At 34.2% G+C, this 17,555-nt stretch overlaps 1 protein-coding gene and 1 pseudogene across 1 annotated transcript; both read left to right on the forward strand.

Moving 5' to 3' along the window:
• The first annotated feature begins 3,328 nt into the window (after window positions 1-3,328).
• LOC114401795 lies at window positions 3,329-6,129 on the forward strand. The gene is made up of 3 exons (XM_028364383.1): window positions 3,329-3,460; window positions 3,559-4,125; window positions 6,106-6,129. Exons 1-3 carry the CDS (start codon window positions 3,329-3,331, stop codon window positions 6,127-6,129), a joined length of 723 nt encoding a protein of 240 aa, XP_028220184.1.
• A 3,393-nt stretch (window positions 6,130-9,522) lies between these two features.
• Window positions 9,523-16,824, forward strand: LOC114403166 (annotated as a pseudogene).
• The last annotated feature ends 731 nt before the right edge of the window (window positions 16,825-17,555 follow it).

A 17,555-nucleotide genomic window follows, 5' to 3' on the forward strand; every position in this document is an offset into this window, starting at 1 on the left:
TTCAATCTCAAATCGCAGCTATGATCCTTTGTACGTCTCAATCTTAGTCTTTACTTCACTTCATCGATTTTTTTACTCTCTCAATAATGGTAACACGCTTTCAATCTGCATATATAAGTTCTTCATTTTTTCTCATTCTCTCTCTCTCCATTGAGTAATTTGTAATAATATTTGGTTCTGGCTTTTAAGGTCACTGTTTCTTTCTGCAGTTGCTGCATTGGCATCTTGGGACCATTTTTTTTCTTTACCGCTACTTTTTCACTAGTTTTATTGTTGTATTGTACTCTTCCTTGTGCTAGATCTGAAGCTGGAACCTTCCCCTTCTGGTTCTAGTTTATGCCCTGCTTGATTTGGTTTCTCTTAACCCTTTTCAGAAATAAAAAACACTTGCAAGTTCCATTCTTTCAGTTTTATTGTTAATATTATTATTTCCAGGTTTTAGTCTATATTTGTTGTTGTGATATGTCGTTGATTATGTTATGTATATGCTCCTCATTTCTGATTTTGCTTCATTTATTTGTGACCATGAAGATATTTGCACTGAAATTAACAATCTTTTTGGGCCTTTTGCTTCTAGGAAGTGTTTGGAACATCTTGTAAAATTGAGGGGTTGCAAAGTGATTTGGGCTCAAAGTGCCCTTGGCATTTTAGGTTACCATATCTCACATAAAGTTTGTTATGATTTTCTTTTTGTTGTAATTTGAAAACCTTTTTCATGTAAAGTAAGTAAGAGAGAGATAGATGTTCATTGATTACTAACATTGATCGGTGAAGTTAAATTGAATACTAAATTTGCCTAACATGTATGCAAGCCAGCAGAGTCTATATCAATATGTAAGGTGTTTTGATTTTCCCCGTTAAAAATAGTGCATTCATCAAATCTAAAGGTATCTTTAATTAGATTTTCTTGTATCAATTTATCTAATATGCCTACGTTGTTTAACTTTTAAAATGAGCGAATGAGTTGCCTATCTTTAATTGGATTTGTATGTTGGTGTTCCCTATAGGGAATGATGAAATTCAAGTCTAAGAAAGGATGGAAATCTATTGTACCACTTCATTTGAAAGGAAAATCGGCAACCCGTTTTTCTTTATTTCGCAAAGTCAATTTAGCTAGATGTGCACATGGAAAAACACTCGTTTATCTAAATGTGTATGACTTGACACCCATGAATGGTTATGTGTATTGGGTTGGTCTTGTTATCCATCACTCTAGTGTATAAGGAGCAGTATTAATCTATTATGTTGAATTATGATTTTACTTTGTCTCTTAATCCAAGCATGTTATGACTTGTAATAATCTGGCTTTTATTTTATACGTATTAGTACTAAATCCTGTGTTGGAGGGATACAAAACACTTTTGTTTAGTATGAATTGCATTTCCTGCATAACTAGACAATCGGGTAAGGGAGTAGACCTAAATTTTAATCCTTGTATTATATAATACCATTTCAAGCTAGCCAAGTTTTGCTAGGTCATATGCTGTCTAAGTAACTTCATGACTAGAGAAGGCTATTTTTCTGGAGTGTGAGATAATGGTGATTTATCAAGCCTAATGTGTATGTGTGTGTGTCTTTTCTAATTGAACTTTTTGTTTTACACTGATAACTTGAGGGCAGTTTGAGTGAGCACACTAGAAAATATCAATTTGTAACTTCCATAAAGTATTTGTTCCTATAATTTTCTGACTTCTATCTATCCTTGTTTTCAAGTTCCCCAAATCTTCTGTGCAATCCAAACTCATCTAAAAACCAAGAAGCTAGTAATTATTTTTCTCCCATTATATGCAAGTGGATACAAGATATAAATTAGGGACTTTATGTGTACTTAGGGTGGCTCCCTTGTTCTGTAGTAAGTTGCTGCTTGGATCAACTTCTCTTTAAATGTAGCTATTTAGTTTTGAATTAGCACTTACCATAGTCAATTATGTAATGTATGTTCCTGGGATTTATGATCATTTGCTGGTTGAAATCCAAAGGATTTCTTAGATTCTCTATCTCTCAAACACATACACACGTGCACATGTATATAGGTATAAAATTTGGTATCAAACTTTGCGAATATACACTTTGAATAATTTTGTACAAATCTTAAGTTTTATGAACTTAATTTTTCACAAAATTTAAAAATGGACTGTCACACCACTATATTTTATTTCAACATATAAATATGTATATAAAATATAAGTGATTTTATATGATTTCTAACATAGACATGATAGTTGTTTTTGTGTATAAAATATAGCAATGTACCATAGTCAATTACTTGAGGTCTACATTTTATTATTGTTTTTCTACAGAAATTTTATTGCAACTTATGATATTTCTTGCTTAAGTCTTTATACATCAAGTTATTTTGAACAAGATGCTACCATTATCATTGAAAACTCATTTTAATTTGTAGCTTGCTAACATCATGGGTTGTTCTCAGTGGCTGACGCGTCCAAGGAAGGTAGCTCTGTAACATATATTTTATTATTGCAGAAGGGGAGGAAGATATCAATGCCTATGATGGTTATATAGGTAAAATTGTTTTTATTGTTTTAACAGTCCTTTTCTCAAATATTTCGAGAACAATATCTACATGGCTTTTTATCCCAACAAGTGCTATATATATGTGTGTGTGTGTGTGTGTGTGTGTGTGTGTGTGTGATATGATCTATTAGAATCACATGGATGTCATCCAAATAATTTGTATAGTGATCGATATTCGAGGTCTCTACTGCTTGGGGAGTAGGTTTATGTTGAAGATTTACTTTTGTAACTGCATAATATTTTATTTTTCAGTTTTTAAAATAGGATTTAATAAATAAGTTGATTTCCTATATTTTAGGAGTAAGTCAATTTTAATGGATTAGCCTAGTCAATAAGTGGTTCCTCTTATCTTTAAGGAGCAAGTTAGTTTTAATATTCTGTTTTGCTAATATCTTGTTATCGAATTAGTTTATCTTTTGTTATTTATTGTATCGCTGCTGAGAACAATTTGAATTAGAATAGAATAATTCTATTTCCTCTGCATACGTATTGTCTCTCTTCTCTCCTCTGTTTTTTATAATTTCCTCCATAAAACCAACAATTGGTATCAGAGCCTTATTCTTACGGGACCTCTACCATGGAAGGTGAAGCAAGTTTTTCCCACATAACTCTTCCAATCTTTGATGGAGAGAATTATGATCTTTGGGAAGTGAAAATGCAATCCTACATGGAGTCTTTGGATTTATGGGATGCTGTGGAAGAGGATTATGAAATATATCCGCTGCCTGAAAATCCCACCATGGCCCAAATTAAAAATCACACTGGTGTTTCACAAATGATATTCATCAGAATCATGACTTTTAAATCACCCAAAGCAATTTGGGATTATCTGAAAGAGGAATACGCTGGAGATGATAGAATACGAAGCATGCAAGTGTTGAATTTAAGGAGGGAATTTGAGCTTCAAAGGATGCAAGAGTCAGAGGCAATCAAAGAATACTCAAACAAATTGTTGGGTATTGCCAACAAGATAAAGTTGTTGGGAAGTGATTTGCTTATTCGAGAATTGTAGAGAAAATTTAGGTAACGGTGCCGGAGAGGTATGAAGCATCTATAGCTTCATTGGAGAACACAAAGGATCTATCGAAAATCACATTGGCAGAAGTGCTACATGCCCTGCAAGCTCAAGAGCAGCGAAGGTTGATGAGGCAAGATCTTGTTGTCGAAGGTGCTTTTCCCACCAAACATCATGAAGTTGATGAAAGCAAAAATGATTTTTTCAAGAAGAATCAACCAGCAAGCAGCGAAAACAGTGCAAACAACCAAGGTAAAGATAAAAAGAAAAATTATCCACCTTGTCAGCATTGTGGCAAAAAAGGTCATGCACCTTTCAGATGTTGGAGGAGACCAGATGCAAAATGTAACAAGTGCAACCAGATAGGGCATGAAGCGGTGATCTGCGTCAACAAAAATCACCATGATGAGGGAGCTCAGATTGCTAATCAAGAAGAAGAGGACCAACTGCTTGTAGCCACATGCTTCTTGAGTAGTGAATCAAGTGAAAGTTGGTTGATTGATAGTAGTTGTACGAACCATATGACATATGATAAGACTTTATTCAAAGATTTGAAGCCAACTAGTGTCTCAAAGGTTAGAATTAGGAATGGTGGCTATATTCCTGTAAAAGGAAAAGGAACTGTTGCAATTTCAACGTGTTCAGGTATCAAATTAATATCAGATGTTCTTTATGTACCTAACATTGACCAAAACTTGCTAAGCGTAGGTCAGTTGATTAAAAAGGGATTTAAAGTGTCCTTTGAACATCAACATTGCTTTATCTATGACAATTTTGGCCGGGAAGTTCTAAGGGTTAAAATGAAAGGTAAAAGCTTTTCATTTGATCCAGCAGAGGAGGAGCATACAACCTATTTCACTCAAGTCACACCCACGGAATTCAAGCACAAGAGACTTGATCATTGCCATCTTGAAAGAATGCTAAACATGAAAAAAAGGAAATATGCAAAAGAAAATTTGAAGAAGTTTCAAATGGAGGAATGCAAATCTGCTATCACACTAATGAATCAAAAGGAGAAGTTCAGAAAAGAAGAAGGTGTTGATAACATTGATGAAGGATATTATGGGAGCTTGATTGGATGTCTAATGTATCTCACTACAATAAGGCCAAACATTCTATTTGCTCAAAAGAACAAAACTGGAATTTTTGTTGACAATCAAGTAGCCACTGTTATTGCAAACAATCCCGTGTGTCATAGGAAGACTAAACATTTCAACATCAAGTTCTATTATTTGATAAAGATGCAACAAAGTGGTGAAGTGAACTTAATTTATTGTAAGTCTAAAGATCAACTGGTTGACATGTTTACAAAGTCACTACCTATCAACAAACTTGAACTCAAAGAATTGGAGTTTGCAGTTCCAAAAGCAAGGAGGAGTGTTGAAGATTTACTTTTATAACTGCATAATATTTTATTTTTCAGTTTTTAAAATAGGATTTAGTAAATAAGTTGATTTCCTATATTTTAGGAGTAAGTTAGTTTTAATGGATTAGCCTAGTCAATAAGTGGTTCCTCTTATCTTTAAGGAGCAAGTTAGTTTTAATATTCTGTTTTGCTAATATCTTGTTATCTAATTAGTTTATCTTTTGTTATTTATTGTATCGCTGCTGAGAACAATTTGAATTAGAATAGAATAATTCTATTTCCTCTGCATACGTATTGTCTCTCTTCTCTCCTCTGTTTTTTATAATTTCCTCCATAAAACCAACAGTTTAGCACTTGGCCCGACGAATGGTACGAATGATGATAAAAAAATTAAGGGAAAAAAGAAGGAATCTGGGTTTTAGTTACTTATCTCGTTAAAATTAACAGGGAATTGATAGTTATCTAGTCAAAATAAAAAAAATTAAAAAAGGTTAAGGAGGGAAAAGAAGAAAAGGGGAAAATTAAAGCCTAAGCTTTATGTTACATTGTTCATGGGTTCTCTTGACAACATTATCGAATAATAAGTAACAATTGAGTTGTTGGTATGTGATAACTGACAATTGAGTTGCAACTTAGAAGTACTCAAGATCTTCTCTAGACTAACATGGCGTATTGGTATCCGACAATATAGAATGGAATTTGAACTTAGGTGTATAAATAGGAATTCAATAGAAGTGTTACTAGTGCTCTATGATTCAATTGTGTTATTCTTTTTACTGGAAATCTGCTAGAGTGTTTGGCTTGAGAATCCCACAGTTCAATACCATGGCATAATGGTTAATCCCTTCATTTAAACAATACAACTAGTGCTTTTGGGATCCTAATGTATTGGGAGAATTGTGAGTGAGAATGTTGAAAAAAAATTTGTTACTGATCTTTGTGAGTTTTTTTAGGTATGATAACCTTTGCTGGAGGAAAGTCAAATGTTGCAGGCTACAAGGATGGGCCTAGTGAGGATGCTAAATTCTCAAATGATTATCAGTCTAATTTAATTTCCAGTACAAGTTTATAGTCTGATCTTGTTGATGACAGGGATGGATCAAACCTTTTTATATATAGGAGGATTGTTTTCCTCTTTTCATGCTTGTTTCACATTCTCTTTAACCTTTCTCTCTTGGGGTTGTTGCAGATGTTGGCGGGTCAAGTGGCCTAGAAAATCGAGGTCAGACAATTGCAAAGATGCAAATGAGGTCAAATATCAATTTGCACGCACAAGTCCCCCATCACCTACAACTTAGGACTGTTAACTCAAGGTTATAATTATGCATTTATTATTCATCAATGCATGGCTTGTTATTCTTAATGTTTATATTAGTAGGCTAGATTGGAAAGTTGGAAACTTAGGACTTGTTATGAACTAGTTATTTATTACTTAATATAAATGGCATTATACTAGAAGTAAAACAAATTAATTCCTTATTGTTGGTTTAGTATGGCAATAAATAGTGTTTCGTTATCTTTCAGGGTATCTTGTTTTTATTTATCTTATTTTGTCTACTTGGATTCCTTGTAAAAACCATTACTGCAACATAATAATTACCCGCAAAATGATTTTTCTATTGGTATTCTTTGTTGGCCCATCAAGACTACTGAAAATAACTAGTTTGTGGTTTTATTGGGACTTGCCGGATAGTAAAGTATCTGCCATGAATAAAAAGGGTGATTTTCTTCTGGCAATTGGATCTCCTTTTGGAGTCTTGTCACCTATGCACTTTTTTAACAGGTATTATAATTATTATTGTGTTGAGTTGCAAAAGAAATTATTTTGTCTCTATTATTGCATATGAAGTATGTTAGAGTCAAAAGTTAAAGCTAGTTGTTTTTGTTGCTTAGTTGTCCACTAGTCCTGGTTACTATTATAAGTTTTGGGGAGGTTTGGTGAAATTTGAAATTTGGTGAGAATTGTTCAAGTTAAAACTAGTTTCTTAAGTCTAAAAATTGAACTAACTTGAACTTGTTATGTTTAAAATTTGATTGGATTAATGACAAATATGAAACTGAAGTTGTACGGAAGAAAAAGGGAGACAAGTTACTTTGATTTAAATTGATGGTAGAGAGCAACTTCATGGGCTTATTTTATGCTAGTTTTTACTATGATATTAAAACCGGTCCTTCAATTTTTAGGTGATAACCAAACCTTAAATTTCAAAACTAATTTACAGCATACCCATTTGTTGGGGTTTTGACCCCCTAGACGTCTTTTTCTTTAGATGATATACTTATTATCTTATGTGGTTATGAGCAATAAATGTTGGCTGCTAGTTGTTGTCATAGTAGTTAATCTTGTGCAATTGCAGTACTATTATGGTGGGCATTGAGTCACAACATTGGCTTCTACAATTTCAAGTTTTTGGGTTTTCTATTTGTGGCTATGATGATTGCTATCATGCCTGAAATAATGAGTTTTCAACTTTTCATGTCATTAGTACTTTAATAGGTGGATGCAACTTGTAAATGGGATGAAAAACTCTGTTTGTCCTTCAAAGCTGTGTCAATTAGGGTTGTTTGGTTGGTGGCCAACATCACCATCCCCTTCCTCACTAATTAAATGAAACTTTTCAAAATGAAAGCCTTGTTTTCAATGAATCTTGTTAGCTCTTTGGCCGAGTGAACCACCCATATCCACTGTTTTATGGTGTTGTCTATGACATTCTTTGGTGACCTTGTCTGGTTTCCTAGCAATCATGACTTCTGTGTAAATGCCCTATTCTCTGTGATAGTGCTCTGTGTCTCTGTTCTATATCCGAGATTGTGACCTGTGATGTCTGCAAGCAGGAAGTCCAAAACCTTCCCGTAACACTCTTCAAAATTTCTAATCCCCAAACTGTTACTCGGCAACCATTGAATGCACTAGAACCACAACAGAGAGAAGTAACTAGCAAGTTTAATTTCTTCAATGTGTGCAACTCATTTTTGTGTTCAATCTCACACTAACATAGGAGAGACCTAAAAGTTCCAACACCAACACTTTTCATTATTTTAGTTTTCTTCTTAAGGCATAATAGTAATATTGCATAGTTCACTTCTTTGGTTGCTAGGTTTCATTAGCTGCAAGTTAATTTACATATTCAACCTTGAAAAACTATTGTAGTTAATCATGATAAATTGCTCCAAATTGTGGAGGAAAACCTGAGATTCACCGAACTAGTCAAAAAGACTAATCCTTATGTAATTGGCTGCTAGCCTATGTTACAAACTTGAAGTTATAGAGTATCAGAGAAAGCTCAGTTGTATGTCTAAATAAGACCATAATAAGATATATTTATACCAGTAAGGTATTATTAGGCAACTGCTTTGTCAGGTATACAAACTTGTGATAATTCACTAGGCAATTGTTGACTTCCTTCCTAATCATAATGTACTATGTAGGATATGGCAGGATGTATCAGTAATTGTCTTGGTCAGCATGCTTGCATACTTTTGTTTTCATGAGGAGCTATTGGTATGCTACTTATCTTGGTCATGCTCTCTCGACTTCTTCATGTGTGTCACCCCAAAAGTACTTTTTTGAATATCTAACTTTATCAGAAAATTCTAGAGAATTGGGAAGTTATGGTCTTATTCTTTATTGCAAGACATATGTATCCATAAACCTTATGATAGTGCACACATGTCTTAGCAGATATACAACTGCAGGTTCTTCTGTTTGTTGAGAAGAATCATGTATCCTAATTATATCATTTGCTCTTTATTTTAAGTTTTAACAATTCTTATATCAAGGGGAAAGTGTAAAACAAATTATGTTTGATAAGTAGTTGTTATGAAGGCTACATAAATAAGTTCTCTACAAGTCCATTATGTCATTACTTATGTAGTTTGGTTTCTCTCTAAGACCTAATTTCAATTATTTCACTTGTAATCATTTAGTGCTTTGGAGTAAAATTATCATCTTTTAGGATCTTTTCCACTTATTCTCATGAAGGAGAAGATGGAATTTACATAAAAGTTAAAACTTGGCCTAAATTTGTATAGTATTCTTTTACCGGGAAGATTTAAAAAAAAAAAAGAACATTTCTACATTTCTACATGTTGAAGAAAAAGTAATTTACATGAGTAAAATATATAAGGGGTTCACTAAGCCTGTGATTGTGTCTTCATTCACTAAGCCTAATGATGTATGCTTCTTTTTGGGATCAAACAAGGTGGACGCATAAGGGGTTCTTATGAGAGACATTTTTCACTATTTAGTTACCAATCTTTATGGTGTGTGAGCCAAAATTTTGTTGTTATGCAGAAGATTAGAAATGATTAAAGTGATTGTAGGTTTGTCCAACATGTTATAACATTTCAGAGCTGGTTGGAACATTAAGTTCAATTCTTCTTTTTTTAGGTGGACTAGTGTAAATTTTGTAGGCATAGGAATAAAGATGCTTCAACTAGTGCATTGTTCCTATAATGTTGATGATGGTCAAAACTCAAAAGCTAGTGTTTTATGCTTATAGTTATCTTTTCAAATAAGAAATGGATTTTTATTTTTTAATTATTGGGTGGTTCAGAATTCAAATTGTAGACTATTATTATTATTATTATTATTATTATGGAATTCTTCTGGTCTCATGGAATAATGTTAGACTCAACCTACAACATGTTCACCAAAGTATGTTACTATTCTAGGTATGTGAGTGAGTACTATAGGGACTTGGTTTCACCTCTTTGTTCAAAGGTTATGAGCCAAGTGAGCAGAGAAACCAATAATTTGTTGACAAATATGATGTCACACTTGTTGTTTGCATTTCCTCAGTGTTATCACAATCCAAAGTTATTGGTCCTCAATCCCAAGTGAGTCTTCTCTTTTGGACCCCCCCCCCTTCTCAGGCTTCTCCAATTTCCATCACATTACTTTCATAAACTAATTTACTTCAGATCAGTGCTTCTCAAGTTTGGCTTGTTCATTAAAATTCTTGCCTTATATCATGGCATGAGAGGAAGCAAAGGAGAGCATACATGTGTGTGAAGATGACAAGGTTACAAACTACTTAAACCGGAGCGATGTACAAGAGGAACTTCATGCAAAGCTAGTTGGTGTTCGCAAGTGGGATGTTTGTAGCAAGTAATTCCTTCATAAATGCCTTGTAGTTTGCCTTTTCTAAGTTAGTCTTGGAAAATGAAAATTAAAAGGATCAAAAGTCATAATCAACTTAGCTTGTCTATGCTGATTGTAGTTTAACTAAACAATGTTATCACTGACCTACATTTGTTGGTAACATACTGGATTATGATATGCTCAACCTGTAAGTGCCTACATTTCTTGTTGTTGGATCACTGATAAAAACTGGAGTTAAGGTCTTAATTTATAGGTAACTCTAACCAAAAAGACCTTTTCTTCTCCTCTTGATTTATTTAGTCACTTGAACTTTAAGGCTTGATGCAATCCTACCCCCCAAGGGTATTGGATAGAAGACTCCAAGAAGATTGGGCCAGAGATACAAGAGAAGGCCTTAGGATTCTCATGAGCCTTAGGGTAGATTTTGGGCTCATGGGCTAAGTATGAGCCCACTTATCTTTGTACATATTAGATTAGGGTTTCATTATTTTTGGGCCTTCTATTTAGGACTCCATAATGTAGGGAGGGTACCCTAGTAATGTAGGATTTTTCATCCCTTGTATTTTAAGGCCTAGACTAGTTTTTGTATTAGGGATAATTTTATAATTTCACATGCATTAAGTGCACTATCTGATGTGTGTGTTGGGAGAGAAATTTAATTGAATTGGGAGAAGCCCAATCCAATTAAATTTTGGGCCTAAGGGGGAGGTGAGCATTTTCTTGCTACACTACATTGCAACATCATATAGTCACACTTTGTGCATGTCCTTCGTGCTTTACATGCCTCATGACACTTAAGCACACTTAGTGGAGAATCTTGGACTTGATCTTGGATTAGTGGGCTGAACCATAGCTGAAATTCACTAATCATAATTAGTGAAATTTTGGCTCAAAATTTGGCTCCACAAATTCAAATTCAAATTCAAGTGAAATTTGAATAGAAATTCAAATTTCCCTCCAATTTTGTGTGGCACTTAGGCTATAAATAGAGGCCTTGTGTGTGCATTTTTTCAACTTTCATCATTTGAGAAATTACACTTCAAATTTCAGACCTCATTTGAGGCATAAATTTTGTGTCTCCCTCTCCCTCCACTCATCTTCTCCTACCTTCAAGCTCTTATTCATGGCTTCCTATGGTGGTGAGCTTGTTCTTGACTCATCTTTTCCTTGAAATGGCGTCTCCAATCACCTTTCCTCATTCCCCATTCCACTACTATTTATTTTCAAGAAGCAAAGGACTCCATTAATGAAGAAGATCCAAGGCCTACAAGCTCTACATGGAGTTACATCATGTGGTATCAAAAGCATCTTCATCTAGGTGATGTTCTTTTGCTTCCTCTATCTTTTTGTTCGGTCAATTCACTTTAATTCCTTCCTCTTCATCTTCTTCTCCATATGTCTCCTCCATTGTCTTGTGGTTTGGTGCTATTTAGAGTAGATTCAAAAAATAAACCGATCAAGTCTTAGATTTACACTTGTTCTTGTATTTCTATGGTTCAAATTTTATAGATCTACTATTGAATCATGTTTTAGTGTTGATTTTAGGTTCTATCATTTTTCAGTCATAATCGTCTTGTGCTGAACCTTTAGATCTAAATTTTCTTGCAAAATATTGATTAGAAAAGAAAATACAAAAATCTAAGTGTAAATCACTTCATTCATGTTGTCTTAGTGTCATGTTTAGTTACAATAATTGTCACATTATGTTCTAAGTTTGTGTTGAATTTTGATTTTGTTGATTGAATTCTAGATACATTTGTTCATTTATTCTTGAAATTCTTAGCCCATCATTTGAATTTTGAGTCTACTTCATGCATGTTATTTAGTTCATAACATGTTCTAAATCAATTCCTAGAAGTAGTCTTGTTGTTGAACTTTTTTTTGTTTTCTAAGTTTCCTATATGATGCCTTTGAAGAAATTGAGTTGTGGTGTTGAGTTTTGGATGGATTTGTGAATCAAAATAAGTCTTAAGCTCTCATGAATTGTGTTATTCAAGACAATTGAGCATAAGCAAACACAAATTATAACTATCCAAGCCTTAAGCAACATAAACACTACTCTTTATTTTTAGGTTGAAAATTTGGTTGTTGTCAGTTTTAACACACTGCCTTCTTAACTCCATCATGGATTGAATACTTGGAGTTTTTAGCTGAAATTTTAACTGGATAAAATAGACATCTGGACAAAAACAATGGAAAAAGAATGAACAAAAATGAAAAAGAAATGAGCAAGAAAATGTGATAAAGATTAACATCAAAATACACGTCCAGAACAAAAAAAAAATGTGTATGCTTGATTTGCTTGAAAATTGTTCACTATTTTGAGTTGTATTGCAAGCCTATTTGACTCCTTGGAGTTTTTCATCTTTTAGATGTGTTGCTAAATTGACATAACTAGAATTTTGCTTTGAGTCTTGTTTTTAATTTGTCAATCTAATCTAGTGCCATTATAGGACTTCCTTTGTGTTCCACCTTGGCTTGTGGTGTTGTCTTTTTGCTTTATTTTTTCTTGAATCTCATTGAATTAATGTCATGTTAAATTTCCTTTTGGTTTAGCTTTCATTTCATCTTTTGGTTTCTTGCTTGTCTTCTTCTTTTTTGTGTGTTTAAGTGTTGCCTACAATAAGGATTGGAAGCGGAAATTGGTGTGTTGCTTGAAGGAATATTTTTAGTCTTGGAGGTTAACCATCCTAGGAGCACCATTGGATTTGAAGCTACCAAAGCCTCACCAAATTTTGAGTGAAACAGTTGAGAAAACAAGCAAGCATTGAAGATAAATTTGAAAACCTTAATTGCTTTGTTAAATTTGTTGTAATAGAACAATTGAGTGCTGATTTTTTTTTTCAATTGCAATTTCTTGTATTTGGACATTCTTCAGGGGTGTATTGGGAGTCTCCCAGAGACCACCCAAACCTCTATTTGTATGTAATAACTTAGTGTAAACTGTGCAGAGCTAATTGGGGCCTTCAAAGGGTCATCCAAGCCTTCACATAGGAAACCGTCTAGCTTGCTTTAAATTTCCTTTACCTTCCATTGTCAAACCACCTAGATAGCTTGCTTTTTACCAATTAGATTTTACCTTATCTTTCACACCTCTTTTAGTATTTATTTCCGCTAGTTTCAACCATAGTTTCTTTTACCTTTTGTTTTCAAACCCCCAACAAGAAAGAACCATAACTTAGGAACCAACATGAGTCTTCATTCTTCATCTAGTGTTAATGGTGAGGGTTCTACTCCTAAGGACCCCTTGTATAAGATATTAAATGAGTTGAGATCCCTTAAATTGTGGATATAAAAAACAAGAGAGAAAAGAAAAAGGAAAAAAAGGGTGGAAGAAATAAGTCAAGATGAAAGAGAGAAAATAAGAGAGGAAGAAAAAAGAAAAATAATGAAAGAAACGAAAAGAGAAAAACATGCCTCCTATAGTAAGCGACTATTATAGGGGGCGCCATAGATCACATACTAAACATCACTCCCGAAGAAGAGAAAAGGATAGAAAGCCTCAAGAGGTTAACATTAGCCTCACATATTTCCATGGAAAAGATATTGTTGAGGCCTACCTAGATTGGAAAATAAAGGTTGAACAACTCTTTGCTTGCCATCATATTAGCAAAGAGAGAAAAGTTTCATTGGCTACCCTTAGCTTTCAAGGGTATGCCCTCTATTGGTAGACTTCCCTTGTTAGGGAAGGAATGATTCATGGGGATCCTCTAGTAGAGTATTGGAATGATCTTAAGAGTGCCTTTAGGAAGAGACATATTCCCTCCTACTATGAAAGGGAGCTTATGGACAAGCTCCAAAGGCTTAGACAAGGGAGTATGAGTGTTGAAGAATATAGACAACAAATGGAACTACTCCTTTTAAGAGTTGGACTTAGGGATGAGGAAAGAACAAGCATAGCTAGGTTCCTTAGTGGGCTTAATATGGAAGTGAGGGACAAGGTTGAAATCCTTCCATATAGGGACCTAAATGAGCTAGTCCAACTTTGTATAAGAGTGGAGCAACAACTTAAAAGAAAGCTTTCTTCAAAATCTTATGGCTTTCACTCTTATACAAGGAAAGACCAAGCCCAAGGAATTTTGGGGGCTACACCTTCAAAACCCAAGGAAGATAAGGGTAAGACCATAGAGAAATCTACCCCTAAGACTAGTTCCCCAGCAAGGACTAGCAACATTAAATGCTTCAAATGTCTTGGGAGAGGTCACATTGTCTCTCAATGCCCCACAAAGAAAACCATGATTATGAGGATCAAGACATATATAGTAGTCAAGAGGAGACTACTTCTTCCTCTTCTTCTAGTGGAAGTGAAGATGAAGTAAAGGGTGAAGAGTCTAGTGAGGAAGTCTACTCCCATGAAGAAGGTGACCTCCTAATGGTTAAAAGGCTCCTTGGAGGTCAATCTTGTGATCTATCTCAATCCCAAAGAGAAAACATCTTTCATACAAGATGCAAAATTTTAGATAAAACTTGTTCTCTCATTGTGGATAGTGGATCTTGATGCAATTGTTGTAGCACAAGATTAGTTTCCAAGTTGAACCTCACTATCATTCCCCACCCAAAACCTTATAAACTTCAATGGCTCAATGAACAAGGGGAAATGATAGTTAACCAACAAGTGAAGGTACCTTTTTTAATTGGGACATATAAGGATGAAGTTAATTGTGATATAGTTCCCATGGAGGCAGGGCATATTCTTTTAAGAAGGCCATGGAAATTTGATAGGAAGATCATTTACAATGGCCTAACTAATGAGATTACCCTCACCTATCTTGGAATTAAATTTATGTTGCATCCTCAAACACCTTCACCAGTAGCTAAGGATCAAATACTAATAAAACTCAAATGGGATGAAGAAAAGAATAGAAAAAGAAAAGAAGAACAACCTTTAATGGTTGATGAGGAGTGCAAGGAGGTAAGTGTCTCTTCTAAGAGGTTAGCTAAGAAGGAAAGTAATTTTGCAATAAAGATAAACATTAAAGAAACTTCCCTTCTTAGACAACCTCCACATCTTCTCCTTTGTAAAAGAACACTTGTTAGCACTATCATAGCTCTTGAGCTTAAGGTTATTCCTCAAGTAAAGGAGTTGTTGGATTAGGGTTTGGTTCGTAAGAGCTTAAATCCTTATGATTTGTTGGTGCCCAAAATAAGTATTATGAGGCACCAAATCCCTAACATAGGTGGTATGATGAATGTGTTAAGTGGTGCAACCCTTTTTTGTAAAATCACCCATGCATCCAACATCTTCATGATTCACATACATAGGGACTCATAGGTAGGTTTGTTGTTATTTTTGGTTTCAATACAAACCTAGGTGCTCATATGGGACACCTTAAGTTTGTTGTACTTTTTGGCAGGAATAATCAATATGAAAATACAGAAAAAGGTATATTTTATTGCATTACTTTCCTTAATTTTTTAAATAGTGATCAAGAGGTTCCCATGGACCCTAAGAGAATAAAGGTCATTCCTGAGTGGCCCACTCCACCAAGTATAAGGGAAATTTGAGGCTCCTATGACTTAACAAACTTTTACAAAAGGTTTGTCCTATATTTTTCTATACTTGTAGCACCACTCATTGAGTTGGTGAGGAACCATGTTCTCTCATAGGAAAATGCCCAAGAAAGAGGTTTTCAGACCTTACCCTACTCTAACATACCCAACACCACTAATATATATGTTTTTATTCTTTTTACATGTGTTGAGGGAAGAAGCCAAGAGTTTCAAGAACCTCTGGATTTGAGGTCAAATCTTTTTCAAGGGGGAGGGGACGATGCAATTCTACCCCCCAAGGGTATTGGATAGAAGGCTCCAAGAAGATTAGACCAAAGATGCAGGAGAGGGCCCTAGAGTTCTCATGAGTCTTAGGGTAGATTTTGGGCTCATGGGCTAAGTATGAGCCCACTTATCTTTGAACATATTAAATTAGGGTTTCATTATTTTTGGGCCTTGCATTTAGGGCTCCATAGTGTAGGGAGGGTACCCTAGTAATGTAGGATTTTTCAGCCCTTATATTTTCGAGCACCTAGACTAGTTTTTGTATTAAAGGTAGTTTTGTAATTTCACATGCATTAAGTGCACTATTTGATGTGTGTGTTGGGAGAGAAATTTAATTGAATTGGGAGAAGCCCAATCCAATTAAATTTTGGTCCAGCCTAAGAGGGAGGTGAGCATTTTCTTGTTACACCCCATTGCCACATCATATAGTCACACTTTGTGCATATCCTTCATGCTTTACATGCCTCATGACACCTAAGTACACTTAGTGAAGAATCTTGGACTTGATCTTAGATTAGTGGGTTGAACCATAGCTAAAATTCACTAATCATAATTAGTGAAATTTTGGCTCCAAATTTGGCTCCACAAATTCAAATTCAAATTCAAGTGAATTCCCCTATAATTTTGTGTGACACTTAGGCTATAAATAGAGGTCTTGTGTGTGCATTTTTTCAACTTTGATCATTTGTGAAATTACACTTTAATGTTCAAACCTCATTTGAGATAAATTTTGTGTCTCCAATCACCTTTTCTTCTTCCCCATTTCGCTATCATTGATCTTCAAGAAGCAAAGGGCCTCATTGATGAAGAAGATCCAAGGCCTACAAGCTCTACATGGAGCTACATCAAGGCTCATACATATGCTTTTTTAGGACTAGTTAACATAATCATGTGCATTATTCTTGCTACATTGGAAATCAAGATTCTGTAATTCTTCTGACTGGAAGTCGTACCTTAGCTCAGAAGTTGGCTAGAAAATTAGGATTGAATTCAACATTCCCTTACAGAGTATGATTTGAAGGCCAATAGGTATGTATATTAATTACTAAGGTAGCTTTTAACGTCGTTCTTTTTTTTTTGTTTCTTTTCTCCTTAATATCCAAATAGTTTCTATGGAGTTATGCTTTTTTAGCTTATTCTTAACAAAAAAAAAGGCTACTCCTATTTTTTAAATATCCTTAAAGTTATGTTTGACATGAGTTCTTTTAAAAAGAAAAGAAAATGAAGAATCTGAGTCAAATGCCACCTGATTAAAATCTTACAAATTTGAATTGGTAAGAAACCATTGTAGAAATATTGGTTTATAAGAGGTCAGAAGTCTTCATTGGACTGATTAGTGACTATATTTTTTGTCCATTATTAGTTAATGTGTATAATTTTTTTTTTCTCAAAACCATATTATGTTTGCATTCACAACAATAGTAGAAAGCAATTTCTTTGGAAGTAGCACCATTTTTTTAACATAATCCAAACTATATGTATTATACATTAGAAACTAATCCCAACTAATGAAACTTGTACTTTGATGTTACATGTGCTTTGAACCACTATAGGTGAAATTAGTAATTTAATTTTAATCAGATCCTTGCTGGTATAAGATGTTCATTTTTTTAATGATAATATTTTATTATTTTAATTTTTTTAAAAAAAATAGATTCTAAGACGGTTCTTAGAAAAACCATCTTAGAACAGTACCCTTCTAAGACGGTTTTTGGGAAAACCGTCTTAGAATCCTCAAATCTTTTAACTTTTTTTCTTTT

This window comes from Glycine soja, chromosome 20 (assembly GCF_004193775.1).
Source record: "Glycine soja cultivar W05 chromosome 20, ASM419377v2, whole genome shotgun sequence".
Taxonomy (NCBI): domain Eukaryota; kingdom Viridiplantae; phylum Streptophyta; class Magnoliopsida; order Fabales; family Fabaceae; genus Glycine; species Glycine soja.

What these genes read in the sequence shown, in the direction of transcription:
- LOC114401795 (XM_028364383.1), top strand. Translation starts at nt 3,329, where the DNA reads ATGACTTTTAAATCACCCAAAGCAATTTGGGATTATCTGAAAGAGGAA. An exon ending in AAAGGATGCAAGAGTCAGAG is followed by an intron (nt 3,461 to 3,558) that starts GCAATCAAAGAA and finishes GAGAAAATTTAG; the next exon opens with GTAACGGTGCCGGAGAGGTA. An exon ending in AGCCAACTAGTGTCTCAAAG is followed by an intron (nt 4,126 to 6,105) that starts GTTAGAATTAGG and finishes GGGTTGTTGCAG; the next exon opens with ATGTTGGCGGGTCAAGTGGC.